Raw genomic sequence first — 18,387 nt, 5'->3', positions numbered from 1 at the left:
GTTCAGTATTGCTCCATAGCTGTGCCATATAGTGCTCTGCACCGTTCATTATTGCCCCATAGCTGTGCCATATAGTGCTCTGCACCGTTCATTATTGCCCCATAGCTGTGCCATATAGTGCTCTGCACCGTTCATTATTGCCCCATAGCTGTGCCATATAGTGCTCTGCACCGTTCATTATTGCCCCATAGCTGTGCCATATAGTGCTCTGCACCGTTCATTATTTCCCCATAGCTGTGCCATATAGTGCTCTGCACCGTTCATTATTGCCCCATAGCTGTGCCATATAGTGCTCTGCACCGTTCATTATTGCTCCATAGCTGTGCCATATAGTGCTCTGCACCGTTCAGTATTGCCCCATAGCTGTGCCATATAGTGCTCTGCACCGTTCATTATTGCTCCTTAGCTGTGCCATATAGTGCCCTGCACCGTTCATTATTGCCCCATAGCTGTGCCATATAGTGCTCTGCACCGTTCATTATTGCTCCTTAGCTGTGCCATATAGTGCTCTGCACCGTTCATTATTGCTCCATAGCTGTGCCATATAGTGCTCTGCACCGTTCATTATTGCCCCATAGCTGTGCCATATAGTGCTCTGCACCGTTCATTATTGCCCCATAGCTGTGCCATATAGTGCTCTGCACCGTTCATTATTGCCCCATAGCTGTGCCATATAGTGCTCTGCACCGTTCATTATTGCTCCATAGCTGTGCCATATAGTGCTCTGCACCGTTCATTATTGCCCCATAGCTGTGCCATATAGTGCTCTGCACCGTTCATTATTTCCCCATAGCTGTGCCATATAGTGCTCTGCACCATTCATTATTGCCCCTTAGCTGTGCCATATAGTGCTCTGCACCGTTCATTATTGCCCCATAGCTCTGCCATATAGTGCTCTGCACCGTTCATTATTGCCCCATAGCTGTGCCATATAGTGCTCTGCACCGTTCATTATTTCCCCATAGCTGTGCCATATAGTGCTCTGCACCGTTCATTAGTGCCCCATAGCTGTGCCATATAGTGCTCTGCACCATTCATTATTGCCCCATAGCTGTGCCATATAGTGCTCTGCACCGTTCAGTATTGCTCCATAGCTGTGCCATATAGTGCTCTGCACCGTTCACTATTGCCCCATAGCTGTGCCATATAGTGCTCTGCACCATTCATTATTGCCCCATAGATGCTCCATATAAAGCTCTGCCATTGCTGCTGCTGCTGCAATAAAAAAAAAAAAAAAAATGCCATACTCGCCTCTCTTGCTTGCAGCTCCTCAGCGTCCCGTCCCGGCGTTTCTCCGCACTGACTGATCAGGCAGAGGGTGCCGCGCACACTATATGCGTCATCGCGCCCTCTGACCTGAACAGTCAGAGCAAGAGGACGCGAAGACAGAGCGGCGCCCGGCGTGTGGAACGGGATAGGTAAATATGACATACTTACCTGCTCCCGGTGTCCTTCCCCCGCACAGCTGGTCTTCGGTGCCGCAGCCTCTTCCTCTATCAGCGGTCACCGTTACCGCTCATTCGAGAAATGAATATGCGGCTCCACCCCTATGGGAGTGGAGTCCATATTCATTTCTCTAATGAGCGGTCCCACGTGACCGCTGAACAGGGGAAGAGCTGCGGCACCCAGAGACTGTGGGATGCGCAGGGACAGCGCCAGGAGCCCCAGAAGCAGGTAAGTATGCCTCAGCGCCCTCTCCTCCTCACCCGCCGACCCCACCGCCGACCGTGACTCGAGTATAAGCCGAGAGGGGCACTTTCAGCGCAAAAATTTGGGCTGAAAATCTCGGCTTAAACTCGAGTATATACGGTATGTATTTTTTTAAGGAATTTGTCAGTATTTTTTTGTTTGTTTTTTTTGCTGTTTAATCTGAGAGCATCATTATGAAGGAGAAGAGACTGATTCCAGCGGTGTCACATACTGGGCTGCGTTCTGCAGTTTTCATAAAATCGCTGTTTTATCAGCAGGATATTATCAGTAGAGGACTAGTAAACCTGCTGCCATGTAGTCCTTCTGCCTATGCACAGTGTACTCAGTAGACAGCCAATCAGTGGTGTGGGCGGGGTTCTACAAAGCTCCGCATTTGGAAAACTGCTAGTTCTGCAATAGAGAAAACTGATTTTAATCAAAACTGCAGCAAGCAGCCCAGTAAGTGACACATCGCTGGAATCAGGTTCTCTGTCCCTACATCATGCTGCTCTCAGACTACATAGAAAAAAAATCCCGTTGACTGATTCCTGGCTATTTATTGCTTGCGTTGAGTGACACGTGATGGTGTCTCCGCGGCTTTTCTACATGCATTTGCATATTTCCCATAAGGGATGGGAGCAGTGTTCTGGATCACTGCGTTGAGAAACACGTGATGGTGTCTCCTCGGTGTTGGATGTTTTGATCTCCCCGAGGTCATTCATCCTTATGTTTATAGTCCTTTTACCAGGCACTGCTCCTAATAGCCAGTTTCCTACTCCACACTGATGAGGGGCAAATACCCCGAAACAGCTGTCTGTGGATGGATACCATGTTTTGGCATAGGTGTTTTTTTTTTTTTTTTTTTTTTTTTGGATGCTGCCCTTCCCGTGGTTGTTCCTTCCCGGTGAAAGACCTGGCTATTTATTGCTTGCGTTGAGAAACACGTGATGGTGTCTCCGTGGCTTTTCTACATGTAGCCCAATAAGTGACACATCACTGGAATCAGGTTCTCTGTCCCTACATCATGCTGCTTTCAGACTACATAGAAAAAAAATCCCATTGATTCCTTTTAAAAAGTTGAGATATTTTGGCACAAATGTTCTCCAGTCCTCAATTTTAGCTGATTTTAGTGCAAAAAAAAAAGTCACACAAAGTAGCAAAAAAAAATTAAAACCAAAAATAAAAAGGAATTTTTTATTTTGAACAAAATTCTTGATGAACTTGGGTCAAAGAATAAATGGTCTTCAAATACTCAAAATTTTTCCCCATTGCAACCTGATGCATATTTAGTGTCTAGTCCAAGTTTACACCATCAACTATCTACCAAGTTTCACTAAATTTAGGTGGAATTTGGGGCCCCTGCATTGCCATTTATGCATTGCCATTTAGCTTGCACTCCCTTTCTGATGGGCCACAACCTTTGTGTCGAGCTTGTCGATAAACTCGTGTATAATGTATAATTAATGTGGTGTTATCATGTAAGACAGTCCAGTGCAAGTGCCGCATATAGCTAAGTAATTGCTGCTCTGGCTTGCACGTAATCACCTACTTCATTGGCTATGGGACTGATGACGGAAGCCAAGGTAGCAGAAGATGACTCCTCCTTGGGTGCACTCAGATATCAAAGGGTTATTACCGTCTTCATAAATTGGTATCGCTTTACAGTTTTGCAATTTTCTGCTTTTAAAAATTATCAGCCGTTCTTGAGATATGAATACTTTTGTTTCCAGCTCGCTGCCGTGGAGACCGACCAGAATATGTTAAGCGTTCACAAGCTCTTTTCTTTTGAGTTTGTAAGCACTCGTTTTCAAGCTGGTGCAGGATCACTGAATCGCGCTGTTACCTCCTAGTCCTGGTGAGCTTCAGCACAGAGCTTACACAGCGGTGGTCGGTCTCTTAGGCAACGAGCTGTAAACAATAGTGCCATTATGTAAAAAAACGGCTGATATTTTTAATGAGCGGTAAATGGCAAACGTGCTTCTTTTTGCAAGCACCATCCGACAATGAAGATGGGAATAACTCATGAACGAGCGCCTCAAGACTGTATATAAAGAATGGGCCATAAACGAGCGCTAGCGGACTTGTCAAGGCAATCGGTGTTCATTTATTTGGCAAAATATGAGCTACTAAATGCGATTAGATTTTTTTTTTTTTTTTTTTTACGTTTGCAAATCATAAAATAGTTCATTGAAACCTCACATTTCATCCTATTCCTTTGTAGCTGGCGTCATCAGTGGAGGCAGCCTGTAATATAAGGCAGGCAGGAGGCTGAAGGGTTAATGGCCGGAGCTCGGTACTTGGTGCTCGTTAGTAATGTCTGATACGTGACCGGTAATTATGCGGTAGATGTCTGCAATAGAGAACAGTATTGTTTTGATGATCATGTGAGGATTAGACGGCATCGCGTTCGCCCCGCAGCGCTGTATACTCCGCTCACATCCCAGAACTATGGGGTTAACAAATCTGTAATGGTATCTGATAGCCGCAATAGACTGATTACTAAGCCGAGCATGATGTGAATCAGAACTGGCATGTTCCCCAGTGATTAGTAAACCACGCACGCCGTCATGTGACCCGTAGACACCCAATGGGCACGGATGTTTTTGCTATGTAAGCTGCGCCCGTCCAATGGTGACATGGTGGGAGGCGAGTAGCAGCAGCAGCAGCAGGTCAGGAGACGCGCGGAGGAAGTAGCCGGATACGCTCATCCTGTAAGTAACAAGCATGCATGTCGCCACCGCCGATGAGGATTACTGGGCTGTGTGATCACAATGGCCCGGGAAGGCTGCAGCAGCGTAAGTAACGGCCGGCGTCCTCCTGTCATTGTTAGCATGTCAGCCAGCGCGTGACTCTGGGGGCAGGAAAAATGGAGACTGCCCCGGGGGGGCCTATTCTGTGCAAAGTGATTGTCATGGGGGTTTTCTGGAATGGCAGGGGGTCATACAAGGACGTAAGAGGCACAGCCCTGTATGGCGGTATTAAATAAAGACGTATATACCATCTGCTGGGCTCAGGGTCGTCGTGCACTGGACGGAGGGGGAGGGGAAGCTTGATTGAGCTGCTCTAGGGGGTGATATTAAGGACGAGAATGGGAATTATATTTTGTGGCTAGCGCTATAATATAATATTATAGACAAATGCAGTAAGGGTTCTTCTATTATACATATATACTCTGTACGGGGGAAGCCATTTTTGTTTATACAGGCCCTCTGAGTATGAACTGTATTCGGGCCCTGTGCAGTTGTCATATTGCATCCCTCTATGTGTCAGCGAGGGGGCTGCTTGCAGCTTCAGAGGTGGATGCAGCCCCCCGTATTGCCCGGACCCCTGGCTTCTCCACTCCTGGTCTATCTCTACTACCTGTGTCCCCTGGAAGTCACTTAGAAATTAAACCAAAAGTTGATTTTGTTGAATCGTTGATTTAGAAGCTACTGTTCCCTGTTGTCAGCCACCACAGACTAGAGAGAGTAATACGCTCTACAGTGTTGGGACGGCCATTAAAGAGTCTGCCACTCTGTTCACGATCGGCTCCCGTGGACGTATGTAGTAAAGCATCGGGCACCTTGTCGGTGTACGGACCCCCGTTGTGCTGGCACGTGCCACCAGAGCCCACCTGTGGGAGGTGAGGGGGGGTGCACACAAGGTTTCCAGTAGTACCTTAGTGTTGGAGCACAGTCTTGGGCCCATTCGCTCCCCCACAGGTGGGAATGACTTTTTGGCCACGGGCGGCCGGGCACCTTGGCACTGTACCGTTAGGGGATGTTCACATACGGCAGATATATGGATCTATTAGAAATCCAGGCGTTTGCTGCTGAACCCACCCTGTTATGAAGCACATAACTGCGATTCAGCGGCAGACCCCAGCGCGCGTCAGTGTGCCATCACCTGGCGGTTGTGGAAAGTAGCTGGGATCTGTAGTGCGTCGCTGTCTGGAGCTTTCTCTGATGTTCAGGCCTGACCGTTCTGCTTGTGTAATATTTCTGTCTCTGAGCTGCAGTCATGAGGTTGTGAAATGGGAAGTGATCCGCCATTAATCAGGGCTTTACGTTTGGACTTGATGATCACGATCAGAGCGAGTGACCCGTCAGGTAGGACATGTCTGTCACCTCCATTACTGCCCCTCACATACCACCTGCAGTACATGGCCATTATAGAAATATTGCCCCACAAACACTATATGGACAACGTATGTGCCCCCTCCACATTACAGGGGCTTCTCTGACCTCCCATTATACATCCATAGACGTTAATATTGATTCGGCCCCTCTCCAGATAGAACAGCTTCCGCTCTACAGGGAAACTTACTACAAGATTTTGGAGGGATCTGTGGGAATTTTTGTCCCCTCATCCAGAAGAACATTTGTGATTTCAGACCCCAATGTTGGGGGGAGGCCGGGCTCACAATCTACATTCTCGTTCATCCCTAAGGTGTTGGATGGGGGCGAGGTCCGGGCCCCAGTGCGGCCAGTCATGTTTACACCCCAAACTGCCCCAACCATGTGTGCATTGACCTCGTGTACTGGGCACAGTCATGGGGAACAGAAAAAGGTCTTCTCTAAAACTGTTTTCACACGTTTGGAAGTTGCAATTCCCCAAAATCTCTGGTGCTGAAGCATTAAGGTTTCCCTTCACTGGAACTGAAAGGGCCGAGGCCGCCCCCGATAACAAGCCCATAGCACTATCCTCCTCCACCATCTGTACAGCCAGCACAATGCTGTCAGGGGGTAATGTTCTCCTGACTTTCAGCAAACCCAGACTACTCCAGACACCGGATAGAGAAGTGTGATCCATCACTGAACAGAACACATTTCCTCCAGAGTCCAGTGGTGGCGGCTTTACACCACTACATCCGACGCTCAGCATTGTGCTTGGTGATGTACGGCAATAGCAGCTGCTCGGCCATGAAGCTCCTGGTGGGGGCGCAGTGTTTGTGCTGATGTTATACCAGATGAGGTCTGGACTCTGTAGTTATGGAGTCAGAAGAGCGTTGCTAACTTTTCTGCGCCTCAGCACTCGGCCCCCCGCTCTGTAACATTACGGGGTCTCCAGTTCATGGCTGAGTTGCTGCGCTTCCTTCCACTTCTCAATAATATCAGTCACAGGTGATGGGGGAAGATATAGGAGGAAGAAATTTCATGAAGGGACTTCTTACCCCCGACCGTGCTGGTATCAGTGAGCTCTGCACCACCGGCCGTTCTGTCACATGTAAGTAAAGGCAGAAAGCATGGTGGCGAGCCGGATGTTATTTTCCGGGGGCGAGGGGCCGGATGTTATACACCGGGGGGTGGGCGAGGGAATGGATGTTATACACCAGGGTGGTGAGGGGCCGGATGTTATACACTGGGGGGGGGGGGGGGGTGTTGAGGGGATGGATGTTATACCCCGGGGGGGTTGAGGGGCCGGATATTATACACTGGAGGGGCGAGGGGCCGGATGTTATTCTCCGGGGGCGAAGGGCCAGTTGTTATACACTGCGGGGGGGGGTGCGAGGGGCTGGATCTTATACGGCGGGGGGCGAGGGGCCGGATGTTATACACCTGGGGGGGGGGGGCGAGGGGCCGGATGTTATACACCGAGGGGCTGAACGTTATATACAACGGGCAATTGGACTCCATGTACACCCTACATTCAATGACCAGACGTGTGTCCCAATAGTTTTCTCCATGTGGTTTATGTCGGAGGGGATGGATGTTATACCCCGGGGGGGGGGGGAGGGGGTTGAGGGGCCGGATATTATACACTGGAGGGGCGAGGGGCCGGATGTTATTCTCCGGGGGCGAAGGGCCGGTTGTTATACACTGGGGGGGGGGGGGGGGTGTGTGAGGGGCTGGATCTTATACACCGGGGGGGCGAGGGGACGGATATTATACGGCGAGGGGCCGGATGTTATACACCTGGGGGGGGGGGGGCGAGGGGCCGGATGTTATACACCGAGGGGCTGAACGTTATATACAACGGGCAATTGGACTCCATGTACACCCTACATTCAATGACCAGACGTGTGTCCCAATAGTTTTCTCCATGTGGTTTATGTCGGAGGGGATGGATGTTATACCCCGGGGGGGGGGGGAGGGGGTTGAGGGGCCGGATATTATACACTGGAGGGGCGAGGGGCCGGATGTTATTCTCCGGGGGCGAAGGGCCGGTTGTTATACACTGGGGGGGGGGGGGTGTGTGAGGGGCTGGATCTTATACACCGGGGGGGCGAGGGGACGGATATTATACGGCGAGGGGCCAGATGTTATACACCTGGGGGGGGGGGGGGGGGGGGGCGAGGGGCCGGATGTTATACACCGAGGGGCTGAACGTTGTATACAACGGGCAATTGGACTCCATGTACACCCTACATTCAATGACCAGACGTGTGCCCCTATAGTTTTCTCCATGTGGTTTATGTTGGACTAGAGCACACGCTCAATATTATCGCTAATACTGATTTTTGTTATCTAATATTAGTTACCTCATATTACTACATAATATATAATCTAAATAAAACCATAGCAAGAAATCGCAGGTTGTTATAGTGTAAAAACTATTCAGCGTCACATATAAACAAATGACCAAAGCACAGACAGAACACAATATAAATGAGTCATAAAACAAACGCCATAAACAGCCATCATTATTATTGATGTGGGAGATTTCTTCATCTTTCTTCACTCTTGTATCAATAGATGAGGCTTTTACACACTAGTGCAATGCAACTACATACAACCATGTATAATATCTGAAAATCTAACACCATGGCTGTGTGATCCGCCGTAAAGTGCAGCGGCAGATCCCCGATCCCCATCCAAATATTGCGGATCTTGCTGAGAGCACGTCACAAACTAATAAGCGGGAATTCTCTCCTCTTCTCTCGCTCCTTGCAGTGTTTTCATGTCAGTCTTGGTTTTTAATTTTTTTTTTTTTATGGTGGATTTTAGTCCAGATAGTGGGATTCCCAATGAACTCAGTGGGAAGTTCTGCAGGTCCGCTACATCAATTGTCATGCCGCTTGTAAAAAAGAAAAAAAAAATAATTCTCACCGCAATATGGGAAATAACCTGCAATGTGTGGATTTCTTGCTGCGTTGAATAAAAGCAACGAATAAGAGCAAAAAAAATCCCATTGCCATCAGTTTTTACGGCGGTTTTAGTGAATAATAGCAGGTACAGCAGGATGTGAAACCCATTTATTTTTGTGATTTTTTTTTTTTTTTCACAAATGTAAACCAAAATGTCTTGGTGTCCTCACCTGAGCCCAGCATGTGAAAGTAAACCTTACCCGACCAGTGTGTGAAATTGACCAATACCCGACCATCTCAATGTCTTTCCATAGCTTAGGTAAACTATGCCCGACCAATTCAGACCCTCCACCCCCGCTATTTTTTCATTTGCAATTGTGTATTTTTTTTCATTTGTTCTGAATAGTCACTATATTTTTTTTCCAGACATTAAAACAAACTAAAAACTTTTTCAACTAAATAATTTGATCAAATTGCCCCTTTTCCCCCAAAAAAAAGTGTTTTATGATTTCACATAAGTCTTGCATTGGTGGACATACAAACACTTTGCATTGTTCATGCTTGCAAATCTGAACTTTGGGATCCAGAAAAACCCAGGAAAAAAAACACTGCAAAACCTACTTTTTGTCTGGTATTTTTTTCTTTTTTTTTTTTACTGCCAAGAGATCAGGTTTTGGCTGCAAAAAAAGCAGCAAAAAAAGCAATGTGTGAACATGGCCTTAGTGTCCTTCTGCTGAAAAGCCCAGTGATCAGCAGTAATCTACGGGAAAACATTGCAGTAAGGGTTTGGTGCCTGCGTTTTCTGTGCAGCGCAGGTCCGTACAGATCACCCGGGGGTAAAGACCCTCTGTATAGCTGCCCTCCACTTAGGCTACGATACGAGGGTCCGGATCGGACGGTAAATTGGGGATTGCAGAAATGATCAGATGTCAGTAAGTTTCCCATCTTCGTGCAGGTTACAGGGGAGCAGTGTCCTGAGTTGCACTTTCCGTTCTGAGCGCAGGCAGCAGAGGATCCACTACAAGGTCTTGAACTGTGTGCTTGTCACATTGCAGTCATGTTCTGTGTGCTCAAACAATATGTATGTTTGTGCACATTTTGCTTGAGTAAACCTATCCAGGTCAGTGCCACAAAACAGGATCTAGGAAAATGGACACATTAATGATATACCCTACATTAAATCCTAGAAAAAAAACAAAAGCAAAAAAACCTGTCTGAAAATGGCGCCAGCTGCGCCTGAGCAATAGCAGCTACTACACAGGCACCATCTTAGTGGACCCAGCGATCCGATAGATGCTACTGTGCAGGTGCCGGTGGAGCCATCTTGGAGGAGTCAATTTTTTTTTCCCTCCTATTAAGATGGCACCGCCGGCAACTGTGCAGTAGCAGCTATCGGATAGCCGATAGCTGCTATTGCGCTGGCGCCATTTTCAGACTGACTTTTTTATTTTTTATGAATTCATGTATACCATTAAAAATAAAAATGAAATACTTTATTATAGATGCGGTCATGCTGCAGCACAGTTGCCTGTGCATGCCTGTGGAAGGTGATTTTATATATATATATATATATATATATATATATATATATATATATATATATATATATATATATATATATATATATATATATATATATATATATATATATATATATATATATATATATATATATATATATATATATATATACACTAGATGGTGGCCCGATTCTAACGCATCGGGTATTCTAGAATATGTATGTAGTTTATCTATGAAGATTTCAGAATAATGCAATGAATACACAGGAGCCGGCCGGGCGCGACCAATCAATGAAGCGTGGTTCAAATCCTGCGCCAATTCGCGGCCAGACTGTGTCTGTCGCTGATTGTTGCCGGGTGCAACCAATCAGTGAAGCCAGGGCGAGCTCCAGGTTTTTGATGTCCCTGGGCGAAAGAGTCTCACAGCCCACGTAGTATATAGCACGGCCCACGTAGTATATAGCACAGCCCACGTAGTATATAGCACAGCCCACGTAGTATATAGCACAGCCCACGTAGTATATAGCACGGCCCACGTAGTATATAGCACGGCCCACGTAGTATATAGCGCGGCCCACGGAGTATATAGCGCGGCCCACGGAGTATATTGCACAGTCCATGTAGTATATTGCACAGTTATATACTCTCCCTCCGTTGGCCCCTGGATCCAGGAAGCGGTTACCGACGCTCCTCGTGCGCTCCGGTCTCAAGAGTGTATTGCGGTCTCGCGAGATGATGACGTAGCGGTCTCGCGAGACCGCTACGTCATCATCTCGCGAGACCGCAATGCATGGCGCGGTCACCAGAGCGTCGCGAGGAGGGGCCGACGGACGGTGAGTATCTAACGACTTTATTTTTTTATTATTTTTAACATTAGATCTTTTTACTATTGATGCCGTATACGCAGCATCAATAATAAAAAGTTGGTCACACAGGGTTAATAGCGGCGGTTACGGAGTGAGTTACCCGCAGCATAACGCGGTCCGTTACTGCCGGCATTAACCCTGTGTGAGTGGTGGTGGAGGGGAGGATGCGGGCGCCAGACACTAACTGCGGGGAGGAAGGAGCGGCCATTTTCTTCCGGACTGTGCCCGTCGCTAATTGGTCGTGGCTGTTTTGCCATGACCAATCAGCGACTTGGATTTCCATGACAGACAGAGGCCGCGACCAATGAATATCCGTGACAGACAGACAGAAGGACAGAAAGACGACGGAAGTGACCCTTAGACAATTATATATATATACGGTATATAATATGCTTATTATTCATGATGTAAACTATGGACTAGGTCAGTGAGGGATCAGTGACCTGTGAGAAGCCATACTGATGGATTCCTAATCAGAGCACCACATGAAGACCCCTCAGCCCCCCCCCCCGCGTGCCTTCTGCTTTCAACCACCTAGTCTAATGATCACAATAATATGTTTGGCTGGGATTTCCAATAGTTGTCCAAGGAGCGATTATCTTCCATGCTGCTGGGATTTCCAAGTGTGAAAATGACATTGACGGAATTAGAAAATGCGATGTACCTGTCCTAGGACCACTCATATGTCCCTTATAGGGTCTGTTCACATCATATGAAGTGTGCGCTGGGAGGACTCTGACGGATGCCCCCCGCACATACACATACAGTGGTGCATGCCTCCCGTATACTCCCGTGTAAATGGCTCCCTATGAATACATTTGACATAAATGGCTGGAGCTTTTGCAGAGCATGCGTGCATCGCAGTGTGAATGCGGTCTCTGGGTGCATGATTATCCAAGGAACGCCCTGCGCAGGATAATCGGGCAGAGTAGACAGTCTGCCAATCACTTGACAACTAGGAAAACCTTCTTAGTCATCCTTCTAGGCAGCACATCGCCCTGTGTAAACAGGACGTGTGCTGTCGAGAATAATGATAGTATATGCACACAAAGTGATCTATTAGCCGCTGTTTTTTGCTCTTTCTGCCTAAACGGGCTAATAAACAACTGCTTCTATGTAGCTGATTAGCCGTGGGTCGGCCAACGTGTGCGGGCCCTTTGGAATAGATTTCTGCTTTTAATAATGTAGCTGTGCTGTAGATTTGTTTCCACGCCTTCCATCCGTTCATGGTCTGTGGGACTGATGGAAATAGCCCAGCGCTGCACCTCGCTAGGTCCGGTGGCATAGACAATGAACGGGGCTGTGGATGCTCGGCCACCACCAAACTGAAGACTGGCATTTCAGAGCCCCGGTCTCTGGATTTGTGGCATCCAAAAGTTATTGAACTCCATTTTTTTTCCTGCCCAGACGATGGGTGGGCACCTGTCAATCAACCAGAACCTCGTGGGGAAAATCCGCCCGGGTGGGAATAGTTCGGGGTCTCCCTGTAGTCCTCGGTCATCGCTTCAGTCTGTTTTCTGTTAGGATCGGATTCAGGATTGGGGCAGCATGAATCCACTGACCGGTTCCTGTTAAGAACCCTATAGATTGGTGAGAGGTTTCCTAGTTGCTGACCATCTTTGCTCCTGTGACGTATATTCAGGGGTGCAAGACGCAGATGAACGACTCTATGGAGCCCGGGAATCGCTGCACTTTTTATTGTTTGTTTGTTTTTTCTTATTTCTGTAATAAGGAAAGCATTTTTTTATGTACCGTACTACGTTCCCGGTGGCTTCCATTGCTCTGGTTCTCATACTGCACTGATGGATATAAGGGTCTTATCTCTTAATCTTTCTTACGTTATTTTTCCACCAATCCTGGCGCGTGTCTGAGAGATCTCCCAGCTGTCCCACATTTCCTCGCTCACATCCACAAGCCAAGCAGCTTTGCAGCAATACCCCCTCCCCGTATGGATGGATGGCAGTACAGCACATGCCTGTCCTGAGGATCGGAGTCATTTACAGTGTGAGACAGGGCACATACCGTATACACCTCATGTAATAGTGACAGGGATTTATAGGAAGGTTCCACTCGTCCTTATAATATTCAAGTATTCTTTTATTCCACAGAGCATATGCAGCATCAATAGTAAAAACATAGAATGTTAAAAATAATAATAAAAAAATAATAATTTTCTCACCTTCCGGCGTCTGCAGCAGCCTTTCCCGCTCCTCGCAACGCTCCAGTCCCAAGAATGCATTGTGGAAATGACCCCAAGACTCGCAAGACCGCTACATCATCACGGGTTATTGCCGCAAGGCATTACTTGGAACGGAGCGTCGCGAGGACCGTCGCTAAAGGCCTGGGCTGGATCCGGGGGCCTCCGGAAGGTGAGTATATAACTATTTTTTATTTTAATTCTTTTTTTTTTTTTTTTTAACAGGAATATCGTGCCCACATTGCTATATACTGTGTGGGCTGTGTTATATGCTACGTGGCTGTGTTATATACTACGTGGGCTGTGAGACTCTTTCGCCCAGAGCCCCCAAAAACCTGGAGCTCTCCCTGGCTTCACTGATTTGTCGCTCCTGGCCGCAAACAATCAGCGTCAGACGCAGTCTGCTCGCGAATTGGCGTGGGATTTGAACCTCGCCTCGCTAATTGGTCGTGCCCGGCCGGCTGAATCCTGTGTATTCATTGCATTATTCTGAAATCTTCATAAATAAACTACATACATATTCTAGAATAACCGATGCGTTAGAATCGGGCCACCATCTAGTGTCTGTCTAGTGCCCTGGTAGGACCCATCAGAGGGAGATCACCTTGCTGTGGTTGATGGGCACACATGAATTGGCCAATTTATGCGCTAAGAATCTTCATTTTATCTATAACTGAAAGTTATATGAAAAAATATTTTTGAGAAGTATAATTCGTATTGAATATTTGTCTGTGTTTTCACATGGCCTAGATTCATGTACATGTGCTGCTGTGTATATATTATATAATATATATATATATATATATATATGTGTGTATGTGACTGCCGGCTGTAAAGTGAAAGCAGAGCACAGCGGCTGTGCTTTCACTTTCACTTTACGGCCGGCAGTCACAGTGCGGGAAGCAGACTGCAAGGGACCTGACGGACACCAGAATGTAAGTATGTGCTGTTTGTTTTTTTTAGTTTAACGCTTGTAACCAGGGTAAACATCGGGTAACTAAGCGCGGTCCTGCGCTTAGTTACCCGATGTTTACCCTGGTTACCCAGGGACCTCGGCATCGTTGGTCGCTGGAGAGTTGTCTGTGTGACAGCTCCCCAGCGACCACACTACGATTTACCTACGATCACGGCCAGGTCATATCGCTGGTCGTGATCGTAGGTAAATCGTATAGTGTGACGGTACCCTTACTAAAGCACTTTTTTTGGTTTCCGAACCTCATTGAGCTTTGACCTTCACAGCCAGGTGTATGCAATCATGAGAAAAGCTACTTAAAGTGGCCACTTGCAAGTTGTTAAGTTAATATGCAGCCACGGTGTTCACGAGCCATTAAAGTAGTTCATGAAACATCTATAATCCTGGTTTTAGAAACTTTTAGATGAAGAAATTCTGCTGTCATCCTGGACAGGAGCGAATGTTGGCCAATGTAAATGTGTATGGCGGCTATCTAAAGCGCTCAGGCAAGATTCACCACAGAAGAAGAAGCAAGGAAGCAGTACTATCTGTGCCTACATCAATTATAGGAAAAGGCAGGAAGGAAGTTGCATTTGTGACCACATCAGTGCATGTAAAGTTATATGGGGCTGATCCCTGACTTGCAAGTAATCCCTACACATAGGATAGGAGATGAGGTACTGATCGCTGGCGGGTCCCGTGTTCGGTCACTCAGCAGTGCGGAGAATGAGGCTAGGACTCTGTCCTGAATGGCGTTATGGTGCTCCTCCTCCGCTCCACCCTTTGTCTGCTGGAGAGAATAGTAATCTGCTAGTTCTCTTAATCTCGTGGCGCAGCTGTCCTGTTTTCAGGATTGCCGGGGGACATAATGGTCTGACCCCCAACAAGTAAGGTTTCCCCTTTTCTATGAATGCAGTGGAACTGTGCATGCTCGACTTTTGCTTCATGGACATCAGGGATCTTGAAAACCCTGTTTTTTTTTTTTGGCACCAGTGGTCGGACACCCAGCAACCCAGAATTTGTGCCTCTTTTATGGACGGGGGATAACTTACAGGCTCTTGGAATACATTGAGTGTTTCTTACGTCTTCTGACCAGGGTGGTGCTTTAGTAAAGGTCCTTTTATTTTATTATGGGGTGTGTGTTTGTTTCCTTCGCTCTCCCGTGTTACTCCTTCCACCAGCCAGGAGTGCACATTGCGGCCACTTCTGGGGCTTTGTTAATAAGCTCTTTGAAGGTAAGCGATTACTTTTTGGCACAGACATCACACAGATATTACACAAATACCTTATTCATCCCTCTGCTCCTCCCCTGATGATTTTGGCAGCACAAGCTGACGGTCTATTCAGCGCTCCTTCTTCGCTGATTTATTGACTGGTCCATATAATAAGCCCCCTTCTTATTTTCAGCTCAACCCGTCCCCTCCACCCCGGCCACAATGGCTGTAGACAGAGTTCAGACTGTGCAGCACAGCATCAAAGCGAAATGCTGCGTATAATCAGTAGCGCTGCCATCAGGTATCAGTTCAGTAAGATTGCTGCCATTATTACTCGTTCCCATACTGCTCCATTGCAGCTCACATGGCCAATATGTGGTTTGTCGTAGAAAGCAAAGTACAAAGAGAATGAATGGAGCAGCGCACGTGCACTTCTAACCTGGTATCAAAGGCCCACATTCTGGATGTATTCTGTGGGGGGTCCTAGCGGTTGGACCCCTCTGATTTAAGTTATTGCTTACCCTGTAGATAGGTGACCACTTCTTCCAACCAGAATACTTGTCCTTTGAGGCTCTATTCACATTACATTTACTTTCCAGTAACTTTTCAGAATATCCCGCATCTTTGACCATTTATATGACTTGTACCCTACATTTTCATCAGTTTTCCCCTTTTCAGGCTCTTAATTTACAGTTGACTCTGAGTTAGATGGATGAGACTGGCCGCTGTCATCTATTCCATACACAGATTGCTGCTCTCGTTCCTTAGCTCTAATAAACAAGCAGCAGTACAGAAAAATTATACCGCAGCACTGATCAGTGTAGATGTGAATCCAGCTCAGCACGGTCTTTCTCTCCCTCTTCCTGGTTAAGTCCTCTTTTTCTCAGAAGAGGCAATTTGCATATTATATTTCCCAGAGGAGCATTGCACGGCGAATAAGCCTCCTTACCTTGACAAGCCAGAGATGGTATGTCACTCTCCATAATGAGAAACGATACCCCTTAGACCCCAGTCCAGAGCCTCTCACCTAGCCAAATCAGTTCTCATGCTTCGCACTGACGAGGGCCAAAAGCCCGAAACACCGCGTCTGCGAATTGAGATACTGATTTGGCTTTTATCCTAAGTCATATTGCACGACTCGTTAAAGGGTTGATTGTGACTTATAGGATCGCTACTTCCAACAGGCGGCGCTATAGAGTTTAAGTCCTCTTTTTCTCAGAAGAGGCAATTTGCATATTTATATCTCCCTCTTCCTGTTTTCTCTCTTCTCACTCCTCCTCCCCTCCATAGAATATAGTAGTAGGAGGTGTAACCTGACTCCTCACTGTGCTGGAAGTCCATCTTGAGCGGGTTTTCTCAGTTTTGAATGGTGAGTTTAGGAGACATGGGGGGAGGGAAAGGGATGAAGTGGCTCATAAATGGGGAAGGAACATTTCTCTTTCCAGGAAGGACATTTCCCAGTTTGGGGAAAATGTCAGGAAAATCTCCAGACCTCTGACTGCATAGCTGGAGGGCACAGAGGGCCGGGGGTCCTCTACTTGCCCAGCTGATGCCCGAGTTGTGTATGCGCTGAGGGCATTTCCTGCTAGGTGGAGACAGAACTGGTGAAGCATCTCCGCTCACCCATCACACCTTTATTTTTTTTCCCCCTCATATCCTTTGCCCTTCTTGTACCCTGATTGTTTCATGTTCAGGTCTTCTCACCTCGGCTGACACTTTCTGTCCAGATAACGTTAAATTTGTATCACTTCTTTCCTTGTTTCATACTTTGTTTCTAGCGCTGTCGTGTTTTGCTGCATTGTAACTTTGCGTCTTACCTTCACTTCTGGGATTTTGCTTTCATAACTTGGAAACGTAACTGGATTTGGAACATTGGCACAGTACATTAAAGGGGTTGTCCTTTTTCAGAAAACTTTATACCCTATGATGAGCTGGTTCTAAAAAAACAAAATTAACTGGATATTATCATACTTGCCCTCCTCAGGCCCAGTACTGTCTCTCCGAAGCTACTCTGGTCTTTATGGTTTGACTGCAGCGGTGACGTCCTGTCGATGGCGCTGCATCTCATCGGCTCTGTCCGTGTAGACAACAAGAGCAGCTGAGCTCTCTGATCGGCTGCAGCGCTGTCAACTTGACATCCAGTAACGTTGGAGACAGTTCTAGACCCAAAGAGGGTCAGTGATACCTTGTTTTCCAAATATCTCAACCTTTGGCTTAAAGGTTTGTGAATGGAGACCACCCCTTTAAGGTTGCACTGAAGATGGTGATTTTTGTACTGGGTATTAGTGATGAGCAAACATGCTCAGATAAGGTGTTATCTGAGCATGCTCGGGTGCCAACTGAGAGTCTTTGACGTGCTGGAATAATGTTCCAGTCCCCGCGGCTGCTCGACAGGCACAACACATGTAGGGATTGTCTAGCAAACAGCCGCAAGACATGCAGCCGCAGGGACTGGAACATATTTTTTGCGCACGCCGAATACGCTCAGAGAACCCCTTATCCGAGCATGTTTATCACTATTGACTGTGTAAACAGGTTTATTATTTAGCTTGTGATGTTCTAGCTGTAACCCTGCCATCTGTAGAAGGAACGGTAGGCATTTGTGGCAGAGAAGATGACCGGCCCGTGGTGGCTCGCTCTTGGCAGCTTACTGGATGAAACCTGCGGCGCTATCACCGTGAGCCCATCTGTGCAGTGTCGGGGCTTAATCCTGTGTAAACACCGTCCCTACAGGTCGCTCGCTGCGTATATAGAACAAGGCTTAGGTGCTTAGTGGCCCGTATGGGTGTCGTCCCTGAGAATCACTGTGTAATGGGAGGATGTAGCGCTTGTACTCTTCCAAGAGCTGGCAGCGCTGCCGTCTGGAGCGGCGCCCCCCTCCCTGTGTGCGATACGTGGCATAAAACAGCCATTCTGCCCTTATAGAGATGACACAGGACGCTG

At 47.3% G+C, this 18,387-nt stretch overlaps 1 protein-coding gene across 6 annotated transcripts in view; it reads left to right on the top strand.

The window, feature by feature from the left end:
• Positions 1 to 18,387, top strand: part of OSBPL9 (oxysterol binding protein like 9) — a 91,671-nt gene that overhangs the window by 33,541 nt on the left and 39,743 nt on the right. For 2 of the 6 annotated variants that reach the window (XM_069737921.1, XM_069737918.1), the window contains exon 1: positions 4,336 to 4,400. The exons of 2 other annotated variants lie outside the window; for them this stretch is intronic. Coding sequence is in view for 2 of the 4 variants with exons in the window: in XM_069737917.1 (XP_069594018.1) it covers positions 4,461 to 4,484 (24 nt within the window). In the remaining 2 variants the exon portion in view is untranslated. Of the gene's footprint in view, positions 1 to 4,335; positions 4,485 to 18,387 lie in introns of those variants that run through there. 2 more of the 6 variants (XM_069737917.1, XM_069737916.1) reach the window with 1 other exon arrangement.

This window comes from Ranitomeya imitator, chromosome 8, assembly GCF_032444005.1.
Source record: "Ranitomeya imitator isolate aRanImi1 chromosome 8, aRanImi1.pri, whole genome shotgun sequence".
Lineage (NCBI taxonomy): Eukaryota > Metazoa > Chordata > Amphibia > Anura > Dendrobatidae > Ranitomeya > Ranitomeya imitator.
Note: the sequence above shows the minus strand (reverse complement) of the source record. Positions and strands in the feature narration are given on the sequence as shown.